This window comes from Pelodiscus sinensis, chromosome 3 (assembly GCF_049634645.1).
Source record: "Pelodiscus sinensis isolate JC-2024 chromosome 3, ASM4963464v1, whole genome shotgun sequence".
NCBI classification, from domain to species: domain Eukaryota; kingdom Metazoa; phylum Chordata; order Testudines; family Trionychidae; genus Pelodiscus; species Pelodiscus sinensis.
The window spans coordinates 185,066,919-185,093,941 of NC_134713.1; the positions used below are offsets into that span (position 1 = coordinate 185,066,919).

At 41.1% G+C, this 27,023-nt stretch overlaps 1 protein-coding gene across 4 annotated transcripts in view; it reads left to right on the plus strand.

The window, feature by feature from the left end:
- Positions 1-27,023, plus strand: part of WDPCP (WD repeat containing planar cell polarity effector) — a 259,086-nt gene that overhangs the window by 73,591 nt on the left and 158,472 nt on the right. For 2 of the 4 annotated variants that reach the window (XM_075925595.1, XM_014569024.3), the window contains 5 exons: positions 529-579; positions 4,352-4,422; positions 4,679-4,738; positions 17,730-17,844; positions 22,733-22,866. In XM_075925595.1, the coding sequence (XP_075781710.1) occupies positions 529-579; positions 4,352-4,422; positions 4,679-4,738; positions 17,730-17,844; positions 22,733-22,866 (431 nt within the window). Of the gene's footprint in view, positions 1-528; positions 580-1,838; positions 4,110-4,351; positions 4,423-4,678; positions 4,739-17,729; positions 17,845-22,732; positions 22,867-27,023 lie in introns of those variants that run through there. The other 2 variants (XM_075925596.1, XM_075925597.1) reach the window with 2 other exon arrangements.

The following is a 27,023-nucleotide window of genomic DNA, read 5'->3' on the forward strand; positions in this document are numbered from 1 at the left end:
CTAGTGTTAGCCTCCTGGATCTTTACCTGATATCTGAAATAGGCATTTCAGAGTGAATGATCAATTTTCTTTATCTGATTAATCCTGTTAATCCTAGAAGTTTCATGATGGCCCAAAAGGTCTTTTCAGCTACAGTTACTTCCTGTTTCAGACCAGGATAAAGTGGAGGCTTGTGTGGGCATCCCACGTACTTAGCTTGGTGGTTAATATGCTGTCTTCATGGTTCTGATGACAGACTGACTCAGCTTCTCTCTTGGATTCAGTTGCAGCTCACTTCACTATCTGATGAGATTGGAGGCTCGGTAATATTGGCCCACCTGTTGGGCTGCATAAGCTTTTCTTTCACTGCAAATTTAAGATATCTGACTGCAAAGTGAAAAAAATCAGGCCTGTGTTAATTTTGTGTATATTTCTGTAATTTATTAAAATGTCTGACTCTTCTCTTTAATGTATTAATATTTGCTGACAGTGGTTGTGAGGGTTAACATTAATCTTTTCATTCTCTTCTCCTCCCTCCCCCTTTTTTAGTATCACAAATGAAGCATGGTTACTTAGAAGAGAAGCAACAGCTTGTGGAATGTAAGGGCATTTTCTAGGTTGCTTATTATTGTAAGACAACATTATATTTTTAATTGCTGCTGCCCTTGGCAAAACACTAAAATAATCTTTCTTAGTCAAACTCAACTTTCTACACATACCATATAATAGGTATGAATATCATAAAACTAAAGAGCACAAAATAATTCATAAGATGTAACTAAACCTTTCTTCTATAATTGCAGTTTATCTTTTCTATATTTTTGGTCAAGATAGTCAGAATTCCTTCTCATTTCTCGTGTCAAGTAAAAAGAGAAATAAATATAATCCAGGATTCTCTTTATCAAGATTATCGATAAACATCTTAAATAAATGAAACAATTTAAATAGTAACCTAAAGTTCTTCCAATAGGTGTAGTAGAAACATGCTGATAAACAACTGTATTCAGTTTGTTTTTTTAAAATTTACATTGGATTCTATATTCCTATTTCCTGGTTAAAAGACGTTTTAATGAAACTATCACGTTACTATCATGGTGCTTCTAGAAGTTTATCATTTGAATAATAAAACCACAAGTTTTATAACTTCTGAATAGTTACTCCTTTTCATACCACATTTATTCAGTCTCTATTGCATTACAGCTATGAAAAATCTAATTGATTTTATGGGATTTTTCAAAATAAAATTTATACCTTTAATAGTTCTGTTAATACTATATGTGATCATAACTGAATTAGTAGTGTGACCCAATTCTCCCTTCTAATTGGAGTGTGTATCTGTGTTTGGTGGCAGAAAGTATCTATTTTGAGGGAGAAATTGGCCATAACACTAACCTTTATTTTGAAAAATCACACAAACTCAATTAGATTTTTGTTGTTGTCAGTAGCTGGGAATGAGTGATGGGATAGATCACATGATGATTACTGTTCTATTTGTTCCCTCTGGGGCACCTGGTACTGGCTATTGTTGGAAGACAAGATATTGGGATAGATGGACTTTTGGACTGACCCAGTCTGGTCATTCTTATGTTCCAATTTGTCCCATAAGGACAAACTCTCTTGGGTCCCAGACCCCAGTATTCTTGGAGAACCTTGTGTTCAGGAGAACTAGTGAAGATCTGCTATAAAGCAGGTCAAAATTTAAGGAGCCGTATACAAGATTTACATCCTTTGTATGCTGTGGAGTATTGTCCTTCATGGCTTCCCTGTATGATGGGCCCATCTGTTGTGAGCAGAGCCAAGCCAGCGGATACTGACTAGACAGCTGCACCAACTAGCCTCTCTTGTATATATGATGTGTTAGCTACACTAGCTGTGTCACCGTGATTATTCCCTTGACCTGGCCCACTGCTGCTCTGTGGCACGATGGGAAGATTCCTCCCCTAACAGGCCTCAATGGATTTGTCAATGAACAGTCCAAATATTAGGGCTCTGTGCTGAGATCAGGGCAGCTGCAAAGCACAGAATTTTACATGACAATTTATGGGCCATATCTTTGGTAAGGCAGCACTGGTTAATTTTATACTCAAGTGGTGATTTGGACATGTAATTTGGTATTTATGTCTCTGGCTCTGGTCAACACCGCTGATCAAGCTGTTAGAAGACCAGTCGATGGACTGGTCCAGTCCAGTAGGGCTAAGGCAGGCTCCCTCCCTGCTGTGGCTTCATGTGACTCCCAGAATCAGCAATATGTACCCCCTTTCTGGCTTCTGCATGTAGGGGCAGCCAGGGGACTCCACACACTGACCTCGCCCTCCCCAAATGCTGGCTCTGCTGCTCCCATTGGCCAGGATCATGGCCAATGAGAGTTGCCAGGGCAACAGCTAAAATGGGGCAGTGTGCAAAGCCACCTGGCCATGCTTCTATGTAGGAGCTGAAGGGGGATATGCTGCTTCCAGGAGCTGCCTGAGGTAAGTGACACCTAGAGCCTACACCCTTGACACCCCCTCACACACACTCCAACTCCCTGCCCCAGCCCTGATCCCCTTCCTTCCCTCCGAACCACTCAATCCAAGCTTGAAGCACCCTCCTGCACTCCAAACCCCTCATCCCCACTTCCAGTGCCCACACTGCCAGCAGGTGCCCTCTCCCCGTACACCCTAACCCTCTGCCCAAGCTCTGATTCCCTTCCTGCACCCTAAACCCCCCATTTATGACTCCACCTTGAAATCCACCCCCCCCGCCCAGAGTCTATGTCTCCTCCTGCACCTCAACCCCCTGCCTCAGCTAAGAGCCTTCTCCCATACTCTGAACCTCTCTGTGCTACTCCCCAGCTCCAAGCCTCCTCCTGTACCTCAAACCCCTCATACTTGGCCTCACCCCAGAGCCTGCACCCCTAGCTGGAACCCTGACCTCCTTTTGCCCATAGCCCTGTGAAAATGGGCGAGGGAGTAAGGGTGGGGGAGGGGAATGGAGTGAGCTGTGGGTGTGGCCTCAAAGAGCAGGTGAGACATGGGCGTGGCCTCAAAAGAGGGGCAGTGCAGGAAGCAGTGCAAGGGTGTTCAGTTTCGTGTAAGAAAAAAGTTGTCAACTCTATTTGTATATGTAGATAAGAGTTCTTAATTTACACAGTGGCTCAGTGCAAATGTGATCTTACCTGCCTAATTAGAATGGTCATAACGGTTCCATTGTCACTGGCTTGGTCTAATACAAGGGAAGTTGTATGTGCATGTGCTTTTTTGGTTTTGTTTTGTTTTAAATGTTACACGTAATGCAATAATGAAGGATTGTATAACATTTCTATTATAAACTGGTTTTGTGGTAGGGCGTAAACCCTGACTTAATTCATTTGGCATGAAAGTAGACATAGAAACTCTGACAGTTCAGAGCTTCTTTTAAACAATTTAGACTAATAAACAATGAAGAGTGGGGGAGGGAGGAAAGAGAGAGAGAGACTTTATTTCAGTTTCGCATGCTTTTATGTTATGAATTCTTAAGGAAAATGGCTCACTTTTTAAATAATGACTTTTAGTAAGTTGTTAGAATCTGGTCTTTCAGCTATGACCCAACTATTGCCATTAACTCCGAAGGAAGCTTTGCCTCCTTTAATGTTGCAGAGTTAGTATCTTAGGCTAAATGTTTCTAAATTGTTTGCTAAAAGTTAGGCATCTAAATAAAGTTAGCAAGATTGTTATAAGACTGTAAGTATCTATGATTCCTATTTAAGTGAGCTAAGCAGTCATATTCCCTGGCCCTGAATTTCCTTTCTGCCTTCCCCACTCCTCTTTTTTTGTTGGCTTGCATTAGCAGACACTTAGAACCAATGTTTCCAGTAATAAATGCATATATGGCTCAGATGGTGGTAGTAGTAGTGCAGTGCACAATTACCTGTTGACATCTATGCATGCATATTTTGTGGGCACAAGTTAGTGCTTGTTTTAGGAATTTTTGCCCTTAATGTTAATTCAACATAATAATATCTAAGATGAGTCAGGAGGGAGTTGATAACTTGCATCTCGGTTAGCTACAAACACAGTGTTTGGGAGACTTTCCCATGGCAAACGCTTAGCAGCTGGGGAGGATATTCTGCCCTGAGAGCTTTACCCATGATTGTCATGCTGAAATCATAGTAGGTGAGGATATTTCATGTTAACTGTCCCCATGACAGAGCCTTTCAAAAGGATATCATTTGACAATAGAAACCATACCCACTTCCCCCCAATTATGGGCAAGTTTCTCTATAACATTTATGTTTAAGATCATTCCTATGGGGATTATTACTTGTTTTCCCACACTAAAAGAAAGAAAAATGCAATTTAAAATAATAGTTTTTGACTGTTTATCTCTCTGTATATCTATTTATTTTATTTGCCAGCTCGAGATTATCCTTGGATACTTAAAAACAAACGCCCAGAAAAACTGCGAGATGCTCTTAAGGATCTGGAGGTACCTTTCAGAAAGTTTCAAGTATGGCAACAAATAATCCGGTTTTCAAACCTCTTTCAACAGCTTTAATTTTCATAAAGGATCAGCCCTCCTGGTGATGATGAATGTGCTTTTGTCCGGTGGGCTGTTCCAAAACAGTTGCATCTTTGTTTGTGTGGCATGCTGATCTCTCATGCTTGAAAATCAGAAGCACCTTAACCACTGGTGACAATGTGTATGGCCAACTCCCCTCTTTCTGTTTTCTGTTGTTCTTCAGGAGCTGATGCAAAACAGTCAGTGTGTGCTGAGCAAATGGAAGAATAAATATGTCTGTCAGGTAAAATGTTTTGACATGGTCTTGAAATGTTCAGTCAGTGGAGCTGAACGACTATTTGGTGATTGATGCTGAAATGTTATCATGTTAACTAGTATAGAAGCTCACTAGTGTTTTAGTGGAGGGAGTATTTCATTATTTAGATTTTATTTATCAGCAGAAACAGGCAGGATAAAATCAAACTCTGTGGTCATTTTACTAGCAAGAAATAATTAGTAAGGAGCACTTACTAAATCTTGTGAGGTGCTGATCTTGCAAGATGCTAAATGTCTTCATCTTCCATAAAAGTAATGTGATTTGAAGGCACAGGACATTCAGGGGCACTGGAACAATTTTATAGTGGAACCCATGTATTTGGTGTTTGTTATTACAACTTCAAGCTAGGGGTGTGGCTGCACCCCCAGCACTCCTAGTTCCAGCACTACTGCAAACACCTTACAGGATCATACCCAGGCACAGTCAAAAGAGCTGTTAAAATGTATAAAAAAGCCTGGAAAATATTTTCATATTATATATTTTACGTAGCAAACATTTATATAGATATATATCAAAGCACTGACTTTGAGCTTGGACATGACGGTGATGGGAGTTGTTTGAGAATCTAGATAAACAGCTCACGTGTAATTACAGAGCATAGGGCACTGTGGCAAGCTATGTGCATGTATCTGTCCTCAATATATACATAATACACTATACATAATACAATATAGATATAGTACATATATATATAGTATATATATATATATATATATATATATATATACACACACATATATGTACTATATCTATATTGTATTATGTATAGTGTATTATGTATATATTGAGGACAGATACACTATAAAAAGGAAACATCTGTTCACATCCTCATTAGCATAGAGCATTAGGGTAAGTGGAAACAGTATGGCATATTAGAATCTGTGATCCAGAGTCCTAATTCCTGATTCAGCAACTTGCATGGGAGTTATGGTTAGTATTTTATCACTTGGAACTTTTCTGTATAGCCCTGTATCTTTAGTGCTTATGAGAAAGATGTGCCATGTTTAAAACTTCTTCAGCACTGAAGCTGAAATTATTAAAAATGTTACTAATGTAGTTCTCAAAACAAACTTTGTACTTTGCTCTTGTAAAATGTTTCAATTTTTTTCAGTGAAACTTAAATTTAAACAGTTCCAAATTTGTATGATCCTGTTTGTTAAATATATTTAACGTATCCAAGTTCCATTTATGTTCAAGAAATTTCCAGAATTGTTTTAACAAGAACACTTCATCAGTGAATGCTAATCTTATAAAGCTAATGTTAAGTATGAACTGTGGAGTTATTTGAGGCCCCAGATTTTTTGGGAGGACAGATGAGGAAGGGAAGAAGTATGTGAATCAGAGAGGCTGCGTCGTGATCAGCTTTAAGTGTCCCTACCCCAAAAAAAGGCTGTTCCTATTTTTTGTTACCCTTTTGCTATGTATCCTTACTTGTTTCTTTCTACTTAGTCTCCCCATATCTTTTTTCCTTCCTGTCACATCCCCGCCTCTCTAAACTCTCGCTCCTTACTTGTATGGAACACTTGTCCTCTGAAGAGCCTCCTGCCATTTGTAGCCTGTACTTTAAGGATTGGCTCCTTGAATTTTGGAGCTTCTTGCCAGGGGAGTTCTTCAAGCCAGAATTATGTCTCTCCTCCCTTAAAATGCTACATCATAGATTCACCAGCTATCTTATGTAAAACTCATTTCTTCAACTTGGGTTTCTCTCAGGAAATTCTTCACATACATACACACAGACTTGCACACAAAACAATATAGCTATTAAAGTATCTCTCTTACAAGGTATGGGTGAAATTGACAGGAGAGGAAAAGAGAGATTGCTATATCAACTTTTAAATATATAGTCTGACTATATTTTGCTTGAAAATTAGCCAGAGGTGAAAACAAAGGTATTAGTAATAGTTACTTCTGTCTTAAGCAATTTCCTTTGCTTTCTCCTTTACTTAAAACATTTTGCATTTGGGATTATCACAGTTCAAACAGAATTTTATACAATAAGTAACTAGACTTGAATTTTCCCATAATGATGTAGAAGATCCAGAAAACATCCAGTCAAAACGTTTGTGTTATCTTGCTCTCCGCCATCCTCATAATAAACTGTTTTTCTTCAACAAGTGAAAATAAAACAGAGGAAAATGAATATTCTGGGAGAGTTCTTCTCAAGTAGGGCAATTTCCAAAATTCCTACTTATCAATTCTTTTTCATGTCATACAGTATCCTACACTGAATTGCTACTTATTTCTCCCCCACAGATCTGGTGAAAGGGAGTAAATCCCTCCCTTCATGAATTGCCCAATGGAAGATGTGCAAAGCACTGTGGTCTCTCACAACAGAATGCCATATTTTTGAATCAATGAATTATAAAAAAAATTATAAAAACACTTAATATTATTTTATTTGCTGGAAAAGAGTAAATTCCAAAAATATTTGAATCTCCAGGCTCTTACCAACCTAGGGAACAATAAATTGAGACTCAAACAAATGCACATACACAACTACTAAAATTAAATATTCAGTCATGTTAATTGTGTGTGCAAATGACAGTAAGACTGCATGCACAGTACTGCAGTTACACATAGGGTATGTCTACACTACCATCCTAGTTTGAACTAGGGTGGTAATGTAGGCATACCGCACTTGCAAATGAAGCCCGGGATTTGAATTTCCCGGGCTTCATTTGCATAAGCCGGCCGGCGCCATTTTTAAATGCCGGCTTGTTCGAACCCCCTGCCGCGTGTAGCCGCGCGGCGCGGGGTTCGAACAAGCCGGCATTTAAAAATGGCGCCGGCCGGCTTATGCAAATGAAGCCCGGGAAATTCAAATCCCGGGCTTCATTTGCAAGTGCGGTATGCCTACATTATCCCGCTAGTTCGAACTAGCGGGGTAGTGTAGACATACCCATAGAGAGTAAGTAGGCATGCAAATCATATGGTCCTTTGTGTGCACATACTTTTGGACATCTGACTTCAAAACTCTAAATTGAATCCAGCTGCATGCCATTGTCTAGAACAGGGGTCTCCAAACTACGGCCCGCGGGCCGGATGTGGCCCGCGAGGCCCTCTCATCCGGCCCGTGGAGACCTTTTTGTCTGGCCCCGCCTTCCACGTGCCGGTGTGACGAGGCGACCCCCACCCGTCCCTGAGGCGCCGCCGAATGGGCCCTTCTTGCCGCGGGGGGGGCCCTGTCAGGGGTGTGCGGCGTGTACTCGCGCCGGGGCAGGAGAAGCGGGCCGCTCTGCTGACAAGCGGCCGCGCGGCGGCAAACGGCGCAGGGGGTGGGGGTTAGCACGGGCGGCGTTCCCCCGCCCAGACTGACAGGGCAGCCGGCCAATCAGGGGGCAGGATGGGCGGTGGTGGTAACGCCCGCCCGGCGACGTGCACAGTCCTCTCAGACATCTTCTTCCTCCAACCTCACAAGCAGAAAGAACTCTTAATGCTGATAGCAATTTATGTCTTACAATATGATGATTCTAAAAAAATAAAAGTCACATTCTGTAATTCGTTTTTCAAAAAGAAAGCAATATTAGAAATACATTCTCTTTCAGTTGAGGAAAAGCAGCTTTAAATAAAGATGTATTGTGCTTTGGGGGTGGGGGAATGAGTGAGCGGTGGCAAGCAGGAGGGGAGGACAGCGTGCAGAGGAAGGGGAGAGCAGGGGGAAAAGCCCCCCCCCCTTCTCAGGAGTCCAGACCCGACGGCCACCCAGACGGCAGGACCAGCCCCGGCGGGAGGGGTGGGCGTCTGGATATACGACCGTCAGCCTGACGGACGAATCAAAGGTGACCGTCCCACGGTGGGGGGAGGTAGAGGGTCACACGAGGAGGGAAAGGAAGCAGCCCAGGGCAGAACTCGTTAGAGTTGGCGGGCTGACGAGTTACGGCAGGAGCCCCGTCAGCCGGACCGGAGCCAGCTGGTTCCGTGTCCTTAGGGCCCTGGGCTGGGGCCCGCGAGTGAGGGTGGGCCCGGGCCCCCCTTTCCCTCCCCTTCAGCACTGGAGGGAGTGCATGGTCAGAGTACCGGCCGCGCTGCGACAGAGGGCGCAATAGGCAACTGAAATTCCCCGTCGTGAAAGCGGCCCCCGAACTGCTGTTTGATAGTTAATGCGGCCCTCGGGCTGAAAAGTTTGGAGACCCCTGGTCTAGAACTACCACTAAACCATAATGTCCTAGTTCTGCACTTTTTTTAAAGTGTAATTTTGTGTCTACTCTCATCACTTTTTCCTATATGATGAACATCAAAGGGACCAGAACTTCTGTAAAATTGGGAAGAGCCACTGGTACCAGAACTTGGGAGACAAGGAGCTGTGCCCCCCTTTTTTAACATGAATGTAGTTTGGGGACAGAGGGCAGGGTTGCCCTCTAAACTGGACGGGAGCAGAGCAACATTGGCAGGGACTACACAGTGCAGCAATAGAGCTGACCCCATTATCAGCTGCCGCTCCGCAAAGTGCACCTCTTGCTAGTGGTGCTCCATACCTGCCTAAGGTATGCAGTGGGGAGTGGAGGCAGCATCATTCCCTGTCCCCTTACTATGCCTTAGTTAAAAAGTGGGGGGCATTGTCCCCTGGAAGCCCCCCCGTCCAGTGCAATTGACAGACATGGCACTGGAAATTTTTATATTTATATGATTTCCTTTGCCAAAAAAATTCGTTGGTTATATTCTTTATTCTTGCAATACTGTAGATACATGTGACTATTTTTTGTATCTTATAGAAATACAAAATGTGCGAGTTCATGCAAACATAACCTAAACAAGTACTCAGAGGGGTAGCCGTGTTAGTCTGTAACTTTGAAAACAACATGGAGTCCCATAGCACCTTGGAGACTAACAAAAATAGACAAGTACTGTGAATTTTTTTGAAAGGATTGTGGCGGTATTCCATTTAAGAGAGCTTAGTGGAGTCCTAAAGGACTGAGCTCTCTTCTTTAGCTCTCTCCTTATTAGTTCCAATAGCATGTGAATGTATACCATGTTAGTACTGTAGTTCTAAACCCAAAGTTTGATGACCTGTGATGAGCTGCTGAAATAATCCTGTAATCTTCTGTTAGTTGTTGTCAAAGAAGAAAATAAATAGACTGAAATGCTTTGACAGAAAAGGAAGGCGAGAGGTTTTTCCAGTAAAATGTCATTATTATTTATAAATAAATTATTCTTCCTTCCTATTCTGGCCAGGAATAACAATTGAATGTTGTCAATTAATTTCACTAACATTTTAATTAGAATGTGCTATTAAGAAACTGTAGCTACTTTTCACTTGTGGTATCATTCCTCAGTGTTCTGGAATGCTTCAAAGTCTTTTGCCACAAAAATGAGAATTCAGTGCTGTGATATAAAGCTATTTATTCAGCTTTGGTGTACAATGAATATTTGCAAAACTAATGAGGGCTAGCTGAATAATCTAGTTCCTAACTTCTTGGTTTTTACCTGCACATTTCAGTGTAGGATTAACACATGCCAGTATTTACATATTTTATTATATGAATGCACAATAGCTGAAGTGAATATTGGCAGCTAATAATAAGAATTTTGCATTTTAACTTAGTATTTGATTTTATTTAAGTTGCAATTTGCATATGTGCATAAATCATAGGATCATAGGACTGGAAGGGACCTCGAGAGGTCATCGAGTCCAGCCCCCCGCCCTCAAGGCAGGACCAAGCTCCGTCTACACCATCCCTGACAGATGTCTATCTAACCTGTTCTTAAATATCTCCAGAGAGGGAGATTCCACCACCTCCCTTGGCAATTTATTCCAATATTTGACCACCCTGACAGTTAGGAATTTTTTCCTAATGTCCAATCTAAACCTCCCTTGCTGCACTTTAAGCCCATTACTCCTTGTCCTGTCCTCAGAAACCAAGAGGAACAAATTTTCTCCTTCCTCCTTGTGACACCCTTTTAGATATTTGAAAACCGCTATCATGTCCCCCCTTAATCTTCTTTTTTCCAAACTAAACAAGCCCATTAATACTCTTAATGTTACAGTCGTTTGCACATTTAGAACTTACTGGTGAGCTGGGATACAGAGCAATATGTACTGACGTAGCTTGTGCAATTAGCTGCTAGGCATGTGCACGCAAGTAAGCTGATTTAGCAAGATATATGGTGATACATGCCAGGGTATCTGATGTCAGAATCAAGATATTATGTGAATACAATATATGAGAAGTTAGTACTTCTTGCCAGCTAGTAATAGGAACACTGTCCATCATATTAAATTATTTGCTTTTAATCACAGCAGTTAGTTCATAACATGTTGGTAGAGGTCCAGGGCTAAACTGCTAAACTCACACATGCATTGATTGTTGTGAAATATTAACATGTAACAACACTAGCCTCAGCTATTCTGAGGAAAATGACAGAATAATTACAGTGGGGTGAGGGAGAAAAGCAACCTGCAATGCAGAAGTAGGTGAAAACCCTGTGATCCTGCTTTGAATAAGAAACAAGAATTGCTTTGCAATTCCAGGACCCATTTTACATATTCCCTGATCTGGGTTGGATGTTCTCAGGCCCGCTGATGGGGTGGGGGAGCAGGCAAAGGAAGCAGTTAGGACCTGCTGATTCAAAAGGGCCCTTGGCTCTGGCTGCCAGTGCTCCCTTTAAATCACCCCTGGAGTGCCACAGAGTGCACTCTGGGGAGCTCTGGGGGCTGCCAAGGGAGCAGAGGAGTGTGCCAGGGCAGCACCCTTCGGGCGTTGCAGCCTTCCCTTTCTGCATGAGGCCCTGCCATTTCTGGGAGCTCAGAGCCACCACACCTTGCCCAGGGGCCCAGCCAGCCTGTCGGTGCCCCTGAATGTTAGGACTTGACTTTAGTTTAGTGGAACTTAAGCCTGTACTTAAGTGCCCTGCTGAATAGAGAAGTATTGAAATAGAGACCTAAAGTTAAACATGAGCTTAAGTACTTGGTTGCATTTGGCCCAAAATTCCCTTTGAACAGGCTGTTCTCCCCCAATATGTTCTCCTACCTATGGGAGAGCAAAGGGAGCAGTTGCCCAGGACCTGGTGATTCAGAAGAGCCTGGGACTCCAGCCATTGCTACTCCTGTGCTAGCATCAGCAGCCAGAGCCCCAAACCCTTTAAATTACCGCTGAAGTGCCAGGGTGGAGAGGGGGGTTGCATCATGTTCTGGGTGATGCTGAGGACTCCTTGCCCAGGGGAAGCGCCACGGTTCGGCCCAGGTCCTCCGCGGCTTTGCTCAGCGTCTCCCTGGTCTGCTGGGGGGGGGGGACGCAGCTAGTGCCCCCCCAGCAGACCAGGGAGACGTGGAGCAAAGCCGGGGGCCTGTGGTAGAGCAGGTGGGGCACTGCCGGTTGGTCCCGCAGCACCGCTCCTTGGCGCTACTGGACCAACCCGGCAGCACCCCAGCTGCTCTGCCTCAGGCATCCTGATTCAGCTGCTGATCAGTTTCAGCAGTGGCTGAATCAGGATGCCTGGGGCAGAGCAGCTGGGGTGCTGCTGGGTTGGTCCAGTAGCTCCGAGGAGCAGCCGCGCTACTGGACCAAGCCAGCAGCACCAGAGCTGCTCTGCCCCAGGCGTCCCAAAGTCAGCCGCTGCTGAAACTGACCAGTGGCTGACTACAGGAAGCCCGAGGCAGAGTTGCTCTGCCCTGAGCTTCCTGGAATCAGCTGCTGATCAGTTTCAGCAGCAGCTGACTTGGGGATGCCTGGTGTTCTAACTTGAATCTGTATGTAAGTGGAACTGGTGTCCAGATTCAGCGGCTGTTGAAACTGATCAGTTTCAGCAGCGGCTGATGCCAGTTCCTACTTACATACAGATTCAACTTAAGAACAAACCTACAGTCCCTATCTTGTACGTAACCCGGGGACTGCCTGTATATAAAATGGACAATTTAGATGCAACACAATAACAATCATGTAGCTTTGATACTTTAATAGAGTCATTTGAGAGGTAGAAGGTACCTATGTTGCTGACTGAATGGGGTAACAAACCAAAACGCACTCTTCTTGATTGTTGCCAGAGAGACATGGTGGATATCCCTTCTCTGTAAAATAGGGAGTAATCTCCAACAGATCTCTATTTTGCTTGGCTTATCCCATTGCCTTCATCTCTCAAGTAAATGCAGAGCACCACAGCATCTCACTTTTTGGAGAAGGAGGAATTTCTAATGCTCTAAGGTTGTAAACTTTTCCTGGATGACCAGACAGATTGACTACCAAGAACAGGAAGTTATAGAGCAAAAGTGATGGGAAATTTATTTACCCAACCCCCTTACTCAAATCATCCAGTTTGAAACTCGAGGATTTAGTGTGTTTTTCCCTTGTGTGGCAGGTTGATGTTTTGCTCACCTAATAATCCCAGGCTTTTTAGAGCTTGCACAATTCAGAAGCGTATGAAGACTTTCTCATAGTAAATGTATTATTTTTTTGTTTTTGTAGTTTTGTTCTCGTAGTTAGGTCAATTTTTCACCTACTTTTTCAGCTGAATTCATTAGACAGTTATAACTAACTGTAGTCAGACCTTGCTAGACTCACGTTATCAAATTGGAAATAAATTATTTTTATCTAATCTAACTGCAACATAAGGATAAATTGAAGTTTTGAAAAGTTGTAATAAAAACTACAAGCGTGTAACTGTGCCTAACATTTTTACTAGAATAGAACCTTAAAGGACATCTTTCATGACTGGGACTCTTTGGATATGTCTACATTGCATTCCTCCTTCAAGAGAGGAATGCAAATGCAGACAAACAAAATTGCAAATGAAGCACAGATTTGAATTTCCTGCACTTCATTTGCATAATAGCAGCCGGCCGCTTTTCCTAAATAGCATAATCCTAGAAAAAAAGCGGTTATTTCGAAAAGAAACCCTTCCTTCGAAATAACCTTTACTCCTTAAAAAATGAGGTTTAAGGGTTATTTTGAAGGAAGGTTTCTTTTTGAAATAATCCCATATGGACCACTTTTTTTTTCTTGTAATACAGTATTTTGGAAAAGTGGCTGGACGCAATTATGCAAATGAAGCGTGGGAAATTCAAATCCACGTTTCATTTGCAGTTTCGTTTGTCTGCATTTGCATTCCCCTCTCGAAGGAGGAATGCAATGTAGACATACCCTTTCACATATTGTATGTGCCTTCAGATTAATACAAGATTAGTCTTTGTCAGGATGGGAAGTTACTACATTTTTTTTCTTCTGCCTTTAATGTATGTTTTGCATGGCAGGCATGTTTGTTTTGTATTTGAAATATCATGCCAATTAGTTTTTAAAACCCAGCATAAATTAGCACAAAAAATAGATTGGAGTTTCTCATTAAAAATATTAATAAAGGAAAGAAGGAAATATTTCATTAGTTTATATGTTGTTCTATTCACTGCTGCAGAATGCATAAAATTAATATTAATTCATAAAGATGTGTATAACTGCCATTTTGCAAAGATAGTATAGTAGGGTCGTAGATGAGAAAAAAAGCCAGCTCAAATTCGTGTCCCTATTGCTGCCTGTACTTAAACACTGTCAAAGGAAATCATTCTCTTCCCTTTTAATCAAAATGTGGAAAACACAAAACTCAAAAAGAAAAATCATAAATGAAAATATCTCTGCATCTCTGACAACATAATGTGTTCATATAAATTAGAAATAGACCAACTCTCAGGTCATCTAATCCATGCCACTATCAATTCAGGTTTGTTCCCAACTATATACTTCCTACTGCTTTTGCAGTTCATTTTTAAAAGTCTAAAGTAATGGTACTCCTGCTGCTTCCTTTCGAAACTATTATACAATTTAATAGATCTCACTGCAAGGAAGTTTTGCCTGGTATTCCATCTAACAGCATGTTGTACATCAATGTTTGTTTCACACCTGTGACATAGAGTAGACGTGGGTTATTATGATAACATCTGTTAGAAAAGCAAGCACCAAATTTTAAACTATAGAATTCTAAAATTATATACATTTAAATTAGAAATATAAATACGATCCTGGCTCATTGGCCCATAGTAAGTCCCCTTTACGATATTCCAGTGATGCAACCAAGAGGACTTAACACTGCTTTAATGCAACAACTGAAGATTCCTCTGGCTTCAAGCTGCAGTAGCCAGCTACTTTCTTCTTTGGAAGTGGTGGCATAAGGGGTGAGACCAGAGCACAATGTGATCCAGCGATCCACACTTGCAGAGCAGATCCTACAAAGTTGATCGGGGCATGCAGTTGAATGGAGACAGACAAAGGCTAACTTTAAGCAGTAGACTAACTTTATTAGCTTACCCCCTACTCTTTTTTACCAGGCATATAAGTTTGTCCAGTGAGGTGGGTTAAATCTGTGGGATGATGTGAGCCTAACTATAGGAAAGCAGGAAAAAGTTTATAACATGTTACAGTAATCTATAATGATGACTTGATGGGGAAAGGTGAAAAAGAGAGACAAGTGAACTGAAGTAGGTGGAACAAAGAAGGCTTTTTGATCTAACTCAGGGACCATTTTGAGACCATTCCTGGTAAAAAATTAAGTCTGGAGCTGGAAATCAGTGACCTAAAGTTGGTATGTTGGAAATTAGTTCTAATGGGTGGACAAAATAATGAGGGGTGGGCTATTTCACTCATCGCTCCCTTTGGGCATCCTCAGAAAGAGACTGGGTGTGGAAAATTGATGGATGTAGGTGCTGCTGGCTGAAAGATGGGAGAACTGGTACGAACAAGCCTCATGACTATGGCTGGCTAGGACCCCAGAATTTGCGCTAACACCTTTGGGCCTTCCTTGTCCTAGTCCCAAAAGATGTTCTTTTTCTTCCTTATTTTATTTCTCCTCTTTCTAATCTCTGTGCTTTTGCCTTCTCTCTAATAAGACTGTGGGATAGCCAGCCAAGAGTGTGTTTTGTAATGTTTTGTTAGTCTGCGATCAGAAAGCAAGGCCCTAACTAGTCCAATGTTGGTACAAGTTTGCCTTGTCCTGGGGGTGGGGGTGTCAATCAGACTATGTGCTGTGTCTGTGTTTTTCCACGAGTATGGCTGCAAGTGAAAGACGGCACCAGAAGCAGGAACTATTTTTTTTAATCTGTTCTTTCCTCCTCCTCCTTATGTGTGTTTGTCTTGGTTTGTCTTCAAGAAAACAAGATTGGACTTTACAAATGTCAGCAAAAAAAACCCACTGCAAACTAGCTCAACTAACTTCTTGGCTTTTCCCCAAAAAAGAGTTGTCATCTATAATACTATCTAAAACAGGGGTTTCAAACTCCCAGCCCACAGGCCATCCCCAGCCAGAGTGATTGTGCAATCCATCCCAAGACTCGGGAAAGGGAAGGGGGCTATCCATTATAGGCCCCCCAAGCCATGTCCCTTCTCACCATTGCCCCACCTTCTCCCCCCCATGAACCCTGTCGCCCAAAGATGTGGCTTTGGGGATCACCGAGCAGACCTGGTGCCATGTGGCAGAAGCAGCGGGAGAGGGGAAAGTGGCATAATGCCAATTAAATACTCTCTTCCTAGATACACTGAGCAGTGCTGTGGTATCGCTGGGAATCAACCCCACATTGCTGATTTTCTTCAATGCTTTTTCACAGACATTCATTATGCATTCAGGGTGCTGTAAAATAACCCCTAAATTTTGACAACCAGTTAGTCCATTTATGGACAAAAAGTGCCAAATTTATCCTTAGCTTAGCCCCTTTTTAGCAAGATAGTCCAGTAAATAATATCTTTTTACCCTAATACAAGTTGAGCCTCTCTAGTCCAGCACCCTGGGACCTGACCAGTGCCGAACCAGAGAATTTGCTGAATCACGAGAGGTCAATGTTGTCTAGCAGCATTACCAACACTTCCACTGCTTGTGGACTCTTAGAAGACATTTAGGGGTAAATTAGAGCTAAATAACAGCACAGAACGCTGAGAACCAGGATTGGTGGCTGTAAATAAACTTTATGGGACCATGGGAAACTTGGCCACACCCATGATAAGTGGACATCCAGCTAACTAAAATCATGCTGGACCACAGATGTTGCTAACTAGAGAGGATAACCTGTAGTGATTTTTACATACTGCTTATGCTGTAGTATGCTCTGGCATGATAATGTCAGTTGACGGTGGAGCAGAAGTATTTGGTCTTTATTCGGCATTATTTTGCAATGGTGGATTTAATTCAGCCACCTTTTTGTGGATTATTTAGGCAAAAACAAAGCTTTACTTGTCCCTCACACCAAGCAACACCCCTTATGCCATGCTATGGCATCAGAAAAGACTGCTACTCACTGTTGGTCTGCAGTACCACTTAATTGAGGTGACTTTAATAAGGGATGATTGATTAACTCTGAAGTGAGCTGAGAGACTCTACTGTACTGTATTTAGATTTTGTGTTCCTTCTATACTGAGAGACCTCTGAGACTTCATGGCGGGCATTTTTTGTGTACGAATTTATTAGGTGCCTATCATTAGGGCATCAGGCCACCATTATATACATTCAAAAGCACATGAATAATCAAAGCTAATAGAGATGGAAGACAGCTGATGTTTTAAATGTCTGTGTGCAAATTAAACCGAGGTGAAATTAAAATGTCAGTGCAACTTTTAGAGTATCTCCTGACTGAGGATGTGAAATTATTCTTTATAATGTTTAAATTTGTGAATTGCGGGTCAAACACATGCAAAAAGACACTAAATTAATGTCCTTCTCCTATGTTAATGTCCTCCTCCTCCTCTGAAAATCAGGTGTTTGAGTAGAACATATGGAGAACTTAGGCCAGTAGTTTTGAAGAGATCAGCATAACTAGTTATTGTGCACTTGTAGTTGATAGTCATGATGCATTTTTCTAGTTCTCTTTTTCATTGATAAAGCTTTCATTGTGCATGTTTGTAATATATTTTGTTGGCCAAGATAAAAGCCTTTGTGTGATTTTGCAGTTAGATTCCTGTGTAACACAGAGAAATGTTAATATGTACTTTGGAACATTCCAGTTTCTTGATTATTGTTTCCTGATGTCTTATTTTCTGCCTCTTGGATTTAGCTCCTCTTTCATTCAGGTGTGCTGGTGTCCCTAAGCATTTCTGGGCCACAGCTGGAGAAAGTGGTGATTGACAGGACCCTGGTGGGGAAGCTCATCTCCGACACCATCACTGATGGTAATTACACCCATGTGCAAATCAATTGCCTACATTAACAATAGAGCAGGAGAAATAGTATGTCAACAGGTAGACTAATTATTGCCACTGGGGACTTGCAAATACAACAAGTAATTGCATGTAATGCCATCGTTAGAACCCTCAGGACCAAGAACAGTTTGGGAATAACACTTAACATCAAAGTTTTCAGTCTTGTCAAATATTGAATGGATTTTCTAAAATTCTGTTTCTTACACAATTTAAACACTAGTACTTGCAGCTGTTTGCATGGTTACTTCATGCACAGAGGAAAGGGACAGAAACAGATAAGAATGAAATAATTCATTAAGCAGGATTTTTATATCTATACAGAATGTTCAGTTATAAAAAATAACAGGATAGCACTGCACAGAGTGGCCTAATTTCTAAATTGTAGGCTCCCAGAAAACTAATATTTCTAATTGCTAATGACTGCTATTTCAGTGAGATGTGTTTATTTCAAAATCCAGTGTATATGAAATATGTCAGTTTTCAACAACAGCTTTGTAATATGAAAGTCTTCTTCATTTTTGTTTTGTTAATGCTCCACTGCGAACTTCCATTGAGAACTATAATCAGACATTAGTATCCTGGCATCTGAATGATCACGAATATACAATTTCATTTTGCACCTGAGTAGATATGAATTTTACTCTGAGTACTCAGAGCTTAAGTCCAAGTTTTGTACTTAAATATCAATGTACATCTGAGTGCATGAGAGCTCCCTTTGATATCTGGGGGCTTAGGCCCAGATACACAAAGGGTACATCTACACTAGCCCCCTAGTTCGAACTAGGGAGGCTAATGAGGGTGACCGAAATTGCAAATGAAGCACAGGATTTAAATATCCCACACTTCATTAGCATGTTCCCCGGGCGGTCGCCATTTTGGAAACTGACTAGCCCAGAATAACTGCCTGCATCTACACGCGGCAGTGAAATGGGAGTTTGAAGTAAACCCCTAACTCGAATTAGCTGTTATTCCTCATGGAATGAGATTTAACAGCTAATTCAAGTTAAGGGGTTTACTTCAAACTCCTGTTTCACTGCTGCGTGTAGACGCGGGCAGTTATTCCGGGCTAGTCAGTTTCCAAAATGGCGACCGCCCGGGAACATGCTAATGAAGCACGGGATATTTAAATCCCGCGCTTCATTTTCAATTTCAGTCGCCCTCATCAGCCTTCCTGGTTCAAACTAGGGAGCTAGTGTAGACGTACCCTAAAGAGACATAGGTGCTGAGACTGTCATTTAGAATTCCCTGTTTTTTTTACTTTTTTCACAGTTTTTTTAAATTAAAAATTACTTAACCTTCTAATATTTGATTGATTAATTAATAAATCTTAACAATCATACCTCTCAAGAAAATTGTAACAATCAAAGTTATACTTCCAAAGTTACGGTTACAAAATGGTCTCTATTCCATCCTTTGTTTTCACTTGCTCATAACTTTCTGAAATTTTCAACTTTCAGTTTAAAAATGCTCAGTTCTGAAAGTGAAATATTTGTTAAAGTTTGTGCTAAAAAAAGGCAACATACTTCTGCTCAATGAGAGCCAGATAAAGTGTCTTTTTCTAATTTTAAAAAGTAATCTTATGAACTTTTTGAACATTTCCATTGTCCAGTCAATAGGAGCTGAAGGTTGAATTTTTGGTATATCCATTGCCATCTTTGAGAAGCAGCGCACAAAAGAAATTTCTCCAGAAGACATTGGATTTAATTTGCCCTAATAGTGTGATTTTCAGAGTCTGTTTTGTATTTGGTTTGGCTTTTGGTTTGGTTTGGTGTTTTTTGTTTTTGTTATCATCAAATGCGCAGCAAAGAATGAATATTGCTATACATGCATGTGGAGCTAGCTTATTTACAGCAGAAATGCCCAGTCATACATTCTGAGGACTGACAAGAATACCTGAGCGGGAGGGAAAGAAAAAGTCTGTTGCTAAAATGGAATCCATTTATGCAAAGTCAGATTAAAGCCCAAGAAATTAACTTAACACACTATGGATTTAGGCCTCCGGATTGACCCAAAATGTCAGACATGCCTGTGTAAAACCCTATTGAAGTCCATAGAAATTTGCCTGGGCACTGGGGATCTATGTACAAAAATCAGTTTGCAGGATTGGAGCCTAAATATACAACAAAAAGAGTATGCTGCCATACAAGGCCACCTAAATGCAAAAATAAATAGCTTCCTAGTTAATGTCCTCCTGGTGAACTGCACTTAAAGAAGGCTCTGCTGACGATTGAAGATAAGCTAGCATGCAGCATCTAACAAGCTTCTTAAATAATTTGTCATTGCTGTATGGTATTTAATATATAAGGAGTCTAAATCCAAAGATATCAGTCCATTCTAACAATGATATATGTAGAAAAATGGGAAATATTACAAAAATACACAAATGTGCAGAACGTTCATGATCATTATTTGCATGGCTTGAGAAGTTGTATGCCATTCTAAAATAGAGATTGTAACACAATGCATGCACGAGGAGCTAAATTAAGGTTGCATATATAGCCTTAACTAATATTTCCTGACTTTTGAGTGGTTAGCCATTCAACTTTAATATTTTATTAAACATAATTCTGAACTATGAAATATGTACAAATTTGAGGCTGCAACTGTGAAGAAGAGGCAGATGCATTTATTGTTAATTCTATCCTTTAACAAAATATAATAAACTAGCTAAATAAAGAAAAGATTGGCATGGGAAAAGACCCCATTTACATAAATCAATGTCACATACCTTGCAGAACAGGCAGGATAGTCATAACTATCGTCCACGTCTCTTGACATTTCAAAATTCCTAAATTCTGTTAAAACATTGTGATCTCATGGCAGGCATGTGGTAGATTCATAGCCCAGTACCCTGCCTAATCTTTGAAAGCTTACTGGGGCATTATGAGCCTGTAGAGCTGCATTCCTGTTCCCTTTAAGGGCCTCTGTGGTCAGCGTAGTCAGGATTGTTTTAGACCTAATCGGGCGCAGGAAATAGGTCTTTTCCTGGGTGTGCTCATCTAAACAGATACTCCAAATTTCCAGGTATTGATGACAACTGAATGTCCTGAATATATGCCTGATTCAGGAAAGAAGAATTATGAATGGATGGCAGTCCTTTTGATAATATCTTATACCACCCTCTTTTTCCTCCCAAGCCCCTCTTGAAATCTTTTCTGATACCCAAGACTATAATTTAGTTTTGCACCCTAGCAATCACCAGGTGGCTCTGAATGTCCCAGCTGTGCTGCCAGTCTAAACAATAAGAGTCATGTTTCCTGTTCCCACCCCTTCATCCAATATCCAAGCAACCAGAGCTTTGCAGAGTCTGAAGAACCAACTTTCTCTATTCACCACTCTCACCTGCTCATAGGTCTCCAATCCCTCCTCTGTGTTTAGACCCACGTTTCAGGAGTGTTCTGAGGTTTGATGTAGGCCTGTCTGTAGTGTAGCAGAAATATTTATTTAAAGCTTGTTTCTAGTAATATAGTGTATGCAATTGCATATATACACACAGGCCATGTGAATTTTCTTGTGTGTTAAAAATCTCAACTGTAGCATCAAAGGGACAGTGTCAGTTAGTTTAGGCCCAAAGTTTTGTTTCAAAAGTTTCCTTTTATGAAATTTTGAAATATCAGGGATCACAGTTTGTTTAAATCCAAACATTTTCCTTTGACACTTGCATACCAAATATTGCAAAATTGTGTGAACGCCTGACGATGTGAAAGTGCAGCTGTTTATAAAACAAAAAGCAAAGCTGACTAATTTACTTTCATGGTTCAAGGTGAGTGTAATGTAAGAATAAGCTATCAATATCAGTTATTAAAAGTAAATTATAAAAATTCTCATAGATCTAAGAATTTAGGGTATTATTTACAAATGCAAAGGTGTTTTTAAAATAGATTTTTCTTAACCAGGTCCTTTATTTTTTTAACCTGATTCTATCCCTTTTGCATAGGTTTCTGCATTTAATTCTTGAAAATGAATCTCACAATTTGACTAGAATCATATTTCTGTCCAAAGAGCAATTTTCAGTCATTTACTAACCATCAAATTGCTGTCTGAATTCTCACACATCCTCTTACAGATGTTCACTGTTCAGAGCACAGCTCAGTGTTTGGGGAAACCTTAAATTATTGGCAGTGTTGTATCACTCATTTTCTTTATTAACCTATGTTTTCTCTGTAGTGCTAGTTAATCTATTTTACATTTAAATATTTCCATTTATACTAGATGGTAACACAATACCATGTGATTCCACAGGCATTTTCCAGACTTCTCAGGAATACATTCACTCATGGACATGCACATGATTTAGATCAAGAGCACTGAAACAGAATGTCCTGTGTAAAACTTTCAATAGTTTCATTTTTGCCCATAACAAAAATGATATGAAGAACAACATTCTTGACTACTGTGGTAGCCTCTGCTCCATCATTTATTGTTTATTCTTGACTGATAATGTAAAATTACCAAATTAATCTCAAACAATAATTTGTCTTTGACCAGCCCAAATGCAAACAGTGCTGTGCAAAGCCACAACCCCAAAATATCAATGGGAGTTGTTTTGGGCAAGAGACTAAGGAAGGTACCAAGATGAGACTGAGGGACAGGAATAAAACACTGATTAGAGTGATAATTTGATATAAGATAATTTATTCAGTTTTATTTAAGTACACCGTAAGCTTTATTTCTCATTTCCAAGAAGGTCCTGGCAAGATGACACATTGATTCCTTTTAGGAGATTACACAGACTTCAGTGTAGTTTTTAAGACATGGTCTTGAGAAAAATTGCTTTTTCAGTGTCTCAGTGGAAAACTCAGTAATTTGTTATTTGTAGTAGGTATTACAGTGGTGACAATTTTTATTTGTTTTTCAGCTGTTCTTACAGACAGTTTCATCATCTTGTCATTTTGGGAGCAAAACAAACTCTGCTTTATTCAGTTTACAAAGAAGACAGGTTCTCCTGATGTAGACAAAAGACTGGAAAAACTCTCCTCCTTGGATTTTAAGGTATAGCAGTCAATGAAGACTATAAATACCATATCAACTTTATGCTATGGACCACTAGGACTGCCTGATAGAGTATTGCACAATAAAATACTGGTCTTTGACATAACTCCTTACCTGCCATTCTAATGCAAATACTTTGCGTTCTAAAAATGAATTTATATCGCAAAGTCAGAAAATATCTGAATGGATTATACTTTCTTACCTTTAAAAAATTGATGTGCCAATATTGGTCCAGTTTTTAATATGTTTAGTGTAAGATTGTTACAGTTATTTGAAGATTGTTACAAAGCTGATTGAAGCCAAAGTGTGATTATTTAATTATTCCTCTGTAGAAGATCTTGAGTATGTAGATGACATTGAAGAGACTATTGACCAACTATACCTAATGCTGGGAAAATGGCAAGATCTGTGGTGATTAAACCAAAGGCATCCATGCCTCCTATAAAAATAAAGCTTATAACTTGCCTGGCACTACACGTAGAAGCCAATGACATTGAATGGATGAATAGTTTTATTTATATGAGTAATCGGCTGACAGCAGGCATGGCTCACATTGGATGCATTTCAGCATCTTCAAAGGCCTCTGATTAGGTGGCGGGATGCCTGTGTTACAACTAAGGCTACAGCTAGACTGCAGGGTTAATCAGAAAATGATATGCAATTTGCAGTATGCAAATTGAGTATCTTTTTCTGATTTTCTGTCAAAAGAGGCTTTTCCAAAATTTGGCGCATCTACATGGTGCCAAATTTTGGAAAAAAGTGCTCTTTTGACACATCCCTTGTGCCTCGTAGAACAAGGTTTACAGGGATGGCGAAAGAGTGCGTCTGCTTTTTCAAAACATTTTTCGGAAAAGCGAACGTGTTCCTTGGACGTGGCGTTGCTTTCCTAGGATACCTCCAGTATCCTGGAAAAGCAATGCAGTCTAGAGGTAGCCTAAGATATGAGTGTTCAGTGCAGTAGTGATGGCAACATGTTGTATGGTGCAGAACTGTAGCCATTAAAAACAGCTGGGGAGAGGAAACAAAACAATCGTTGGTGCCAAAAGTCAGGTTGATTTTTGTCACAAATGAAGAGATACTTTGATGATCCCAGCAAGTTGCATTCTTGAACGAGTTAAAAACAAGATGACGGCAGTGATGGGGTCATGTGCAGAAGGAGGTATGTTCTTACAGGAGGTTTATGGAACAGAGGTTGAAGGAAGCAGCGCATGAGGCCAACCATGAATGCTATGTGAAGATGCAATTCTGAGGGATTCAAGAATTGTAAATCCTCCCAGACTGATTTTTGTCAAAAGAAAACTTGCAAGGGAGCATTCAAGATCAAAGACTCTTCTATACCCCACCATATCTACATCGTAGGCATATAAATAGGTTGCTTTTGTCTCACAGTTGTATGTTTAGAAGTTGTTATTCTCCGTCTAGTTACAATGCTCATTTCCTAGGAGTAGGGGAGAGAGGGTGGCATTATGGGAAATATGACTACAGTTCCCGTGGGCAAGTGGTTTAATCACTGTATAGCTCATTTCCCCAGCTGTACAATGAGAGCTGTAATATTCCCTTTCTCCTGGTTTTTGTCTATTTGGATTGTAACCTGTTTGACTTTTAGTACGATGGGGTCTTAAGCTCAGCAGAGTCCTGTAAATCAATGTTTTTCAAACTATGGGTCACGACCCAGTACTCAGTTGTGGAATGTCAGGCACTGGGTCTCATTGGCTCAGGAGGATCAGGTGACCAGTGGGGGTGCTAAGGCAGCTACCTGCCTATCCTGGCACTGCAGACTGTGCTGCGCCTCAGAAGTGGCCAGCAGCAGGCCTGGCTCTTAGGTGAGAGTGGGGGACAGAAGGGTGCACAGGGCTCCATGCACTGCCGCTGCCCTGAGCAGTAGCTCTGCATTCCCATTGGCTAGAAACTGCTACTGGCTGCTTCTGGGGCACAGCATGGTCTGTGGTGCCAGGACTGGCAAGAAGCCTGCCTTAGTGCCCCCGCTGTACGGCTGCCTGGGAACCGCTCCAGGTAAACCCTCCTGCCCCAGCCCTGACACCCCCCTAAAGCCAAAGCCCTCTCCTACAGCCCAAAGCTCTTGTCCTCATGCCCACCCCAGAGCCCACACTTTAGTCAAATTATGTTGTGTCGTGGGAATCAACAATTTTCTTCAACTGGGTCATGCGAAAAAAAGTTTGAAAACCACCGTTGTAGGTGCTAGTGCAAAATAAATAATGAGAATAATCGTCCAGGTTCTCTTTGAAGGCCATTGGCTTCTAACAGAAAGGTTGAAGTTTCTAACTTACTGCAAGAATAGAGGACAGAAGACCATCTTCCCCCAAAGGCCAGAAAGATATTTAGTAAGCAGGAGGAGGAGGAGAGTTTGCACTTACTACAACCTGGATAAACATTAATGACACAACCTTGTGCAAGCTATCAGAGGCGTCACCATGTTAGTCTGTTCTTGCAAAAACAATGAGGATTCCTGTGGCACCTTTAAAGACAAACATTTATTTGGGCACAAGCTTTCATGGGCAAAACTCCACTTTGTAAGAGGCATGTCAGATGACTCTGGCGAAGCAAGGTTTTGCCATTGATAGCTTATCCCCAAATAAATCTGTTCATCTTTAAAGGTGCCACACGGCTCCTTGTTGTTTGTGCAAGTTCATATTCTTCCCTCCCCTTTCCCCCCTCCCCATCACCTACAGGAAATTAGTTTCCTTCTATATGGGAATTTGCAGGCATATTGTAAGGAATGTGTTTGATTTAAGTTTTGTCATAATACATTTTAACTTGCAAGGTAGGAATGCTTTCTGCTAGGGTGAGTAATACATTTTCCAGGCTGTTTCAGTTCAGGGCCTCTTTTCAGCAGTGACTTGTGTTTGCGAGATTGAGCCAACCTCTGTAACGTGGATTTGAGACAGTTCACTGTTCACTAGGAACTGAGCTGATACAGTTTACTTTAAAATGATGCACATTTATGCCTTGCCTATAGTATTTATTAAGGTTGCTACTTTAGAAGCAGGACTGATGCCCCTAAGCCAAACTATTCCCCTAAACTTTAATTGAGAAATTGTAATGAGCTCGTGCTTATCCTGATCATTTCCTTGTAAGGGCTATGTCTCCTGTGTTTGCTTTATACTTATATATCACATTTTTATTCTGGATTGCAGTAAGAGTATTTCTGAACCTAACTGTGGTGCCCTTTTACTTGGAAAAGAGGGAAAAATCTAATCCGCAGAAACATCTCACTGTGCTAGGAAATCAGAAATAGCCTCTGTGTTCCTTTATAGGGTTGTTATATTTTGTCTCAGCTGAGTTCTGGAAGACTTCTACAGACGATACTAATATTGCTTTCTCTAGAACAGTGGTTCTCAACCAGAGTTTCAGGGGTCTTCCAGACATTTTTAGATATTTGCCTAGTTTTACAACAGGCTACATGAAAAGCTCTAGCAAAGTCTGTACAAACTCAAATTTTGTACGGACAGAATGAGAAAGTAAGCACTTAGTCAGTAATGCTGTGCTGTGACAAGTAGTGTTTTAATGGAGGTGAAACTTTGTGGTTTGCAAGACAAATCAAGCTCCTGAAAGGGGTTTAGTGATCTGGAAAGGTTAAGAGCCACTGCTCTAGAAATCAGTGGGAATGACTATATTTTGGCCAGACCTCACCCTCCCCCCCCCCCCCCCCAAAAAAAAAGGCATTAGCATTTTTAACTGCATGCTTTTTGTGTCAGGCTTACTAGTTAGGCAGCTAAATATAAATGTTATTATCTTTAAACTGCAGCAGTGTGAACCACCATGAAGTATTATTCACTATTGCAAGCAGGGGAGCAGACAACCACTCCAGGCTCCTAGGCAAGATGGGAAGTGCCCAGCTCACACCTGTGTAAGGAGCAGGCCTCAGATAGCAGGGATGGGGCCAAGGGCCGCTGGTGACTGGAGTCGCAAGCCCTTTGAATTGCCAGGCTGTGGGGCAGTTGCCTCCTTCCCCTGCCCACCCTCCTACAGCAGGCCTGACTGCAAGACTGTTACATCAGCTTTCCTTTGTAATATGCAGGTATTCAGAACTGCCCCACCTGGATCAAACTAATGTATAATGTCTAGATCACAGAAGCAATAGAGTTGCAAATGACAATGATAAGAAGCAAAGATTCTATTCAGTGAGAAATCTGGGG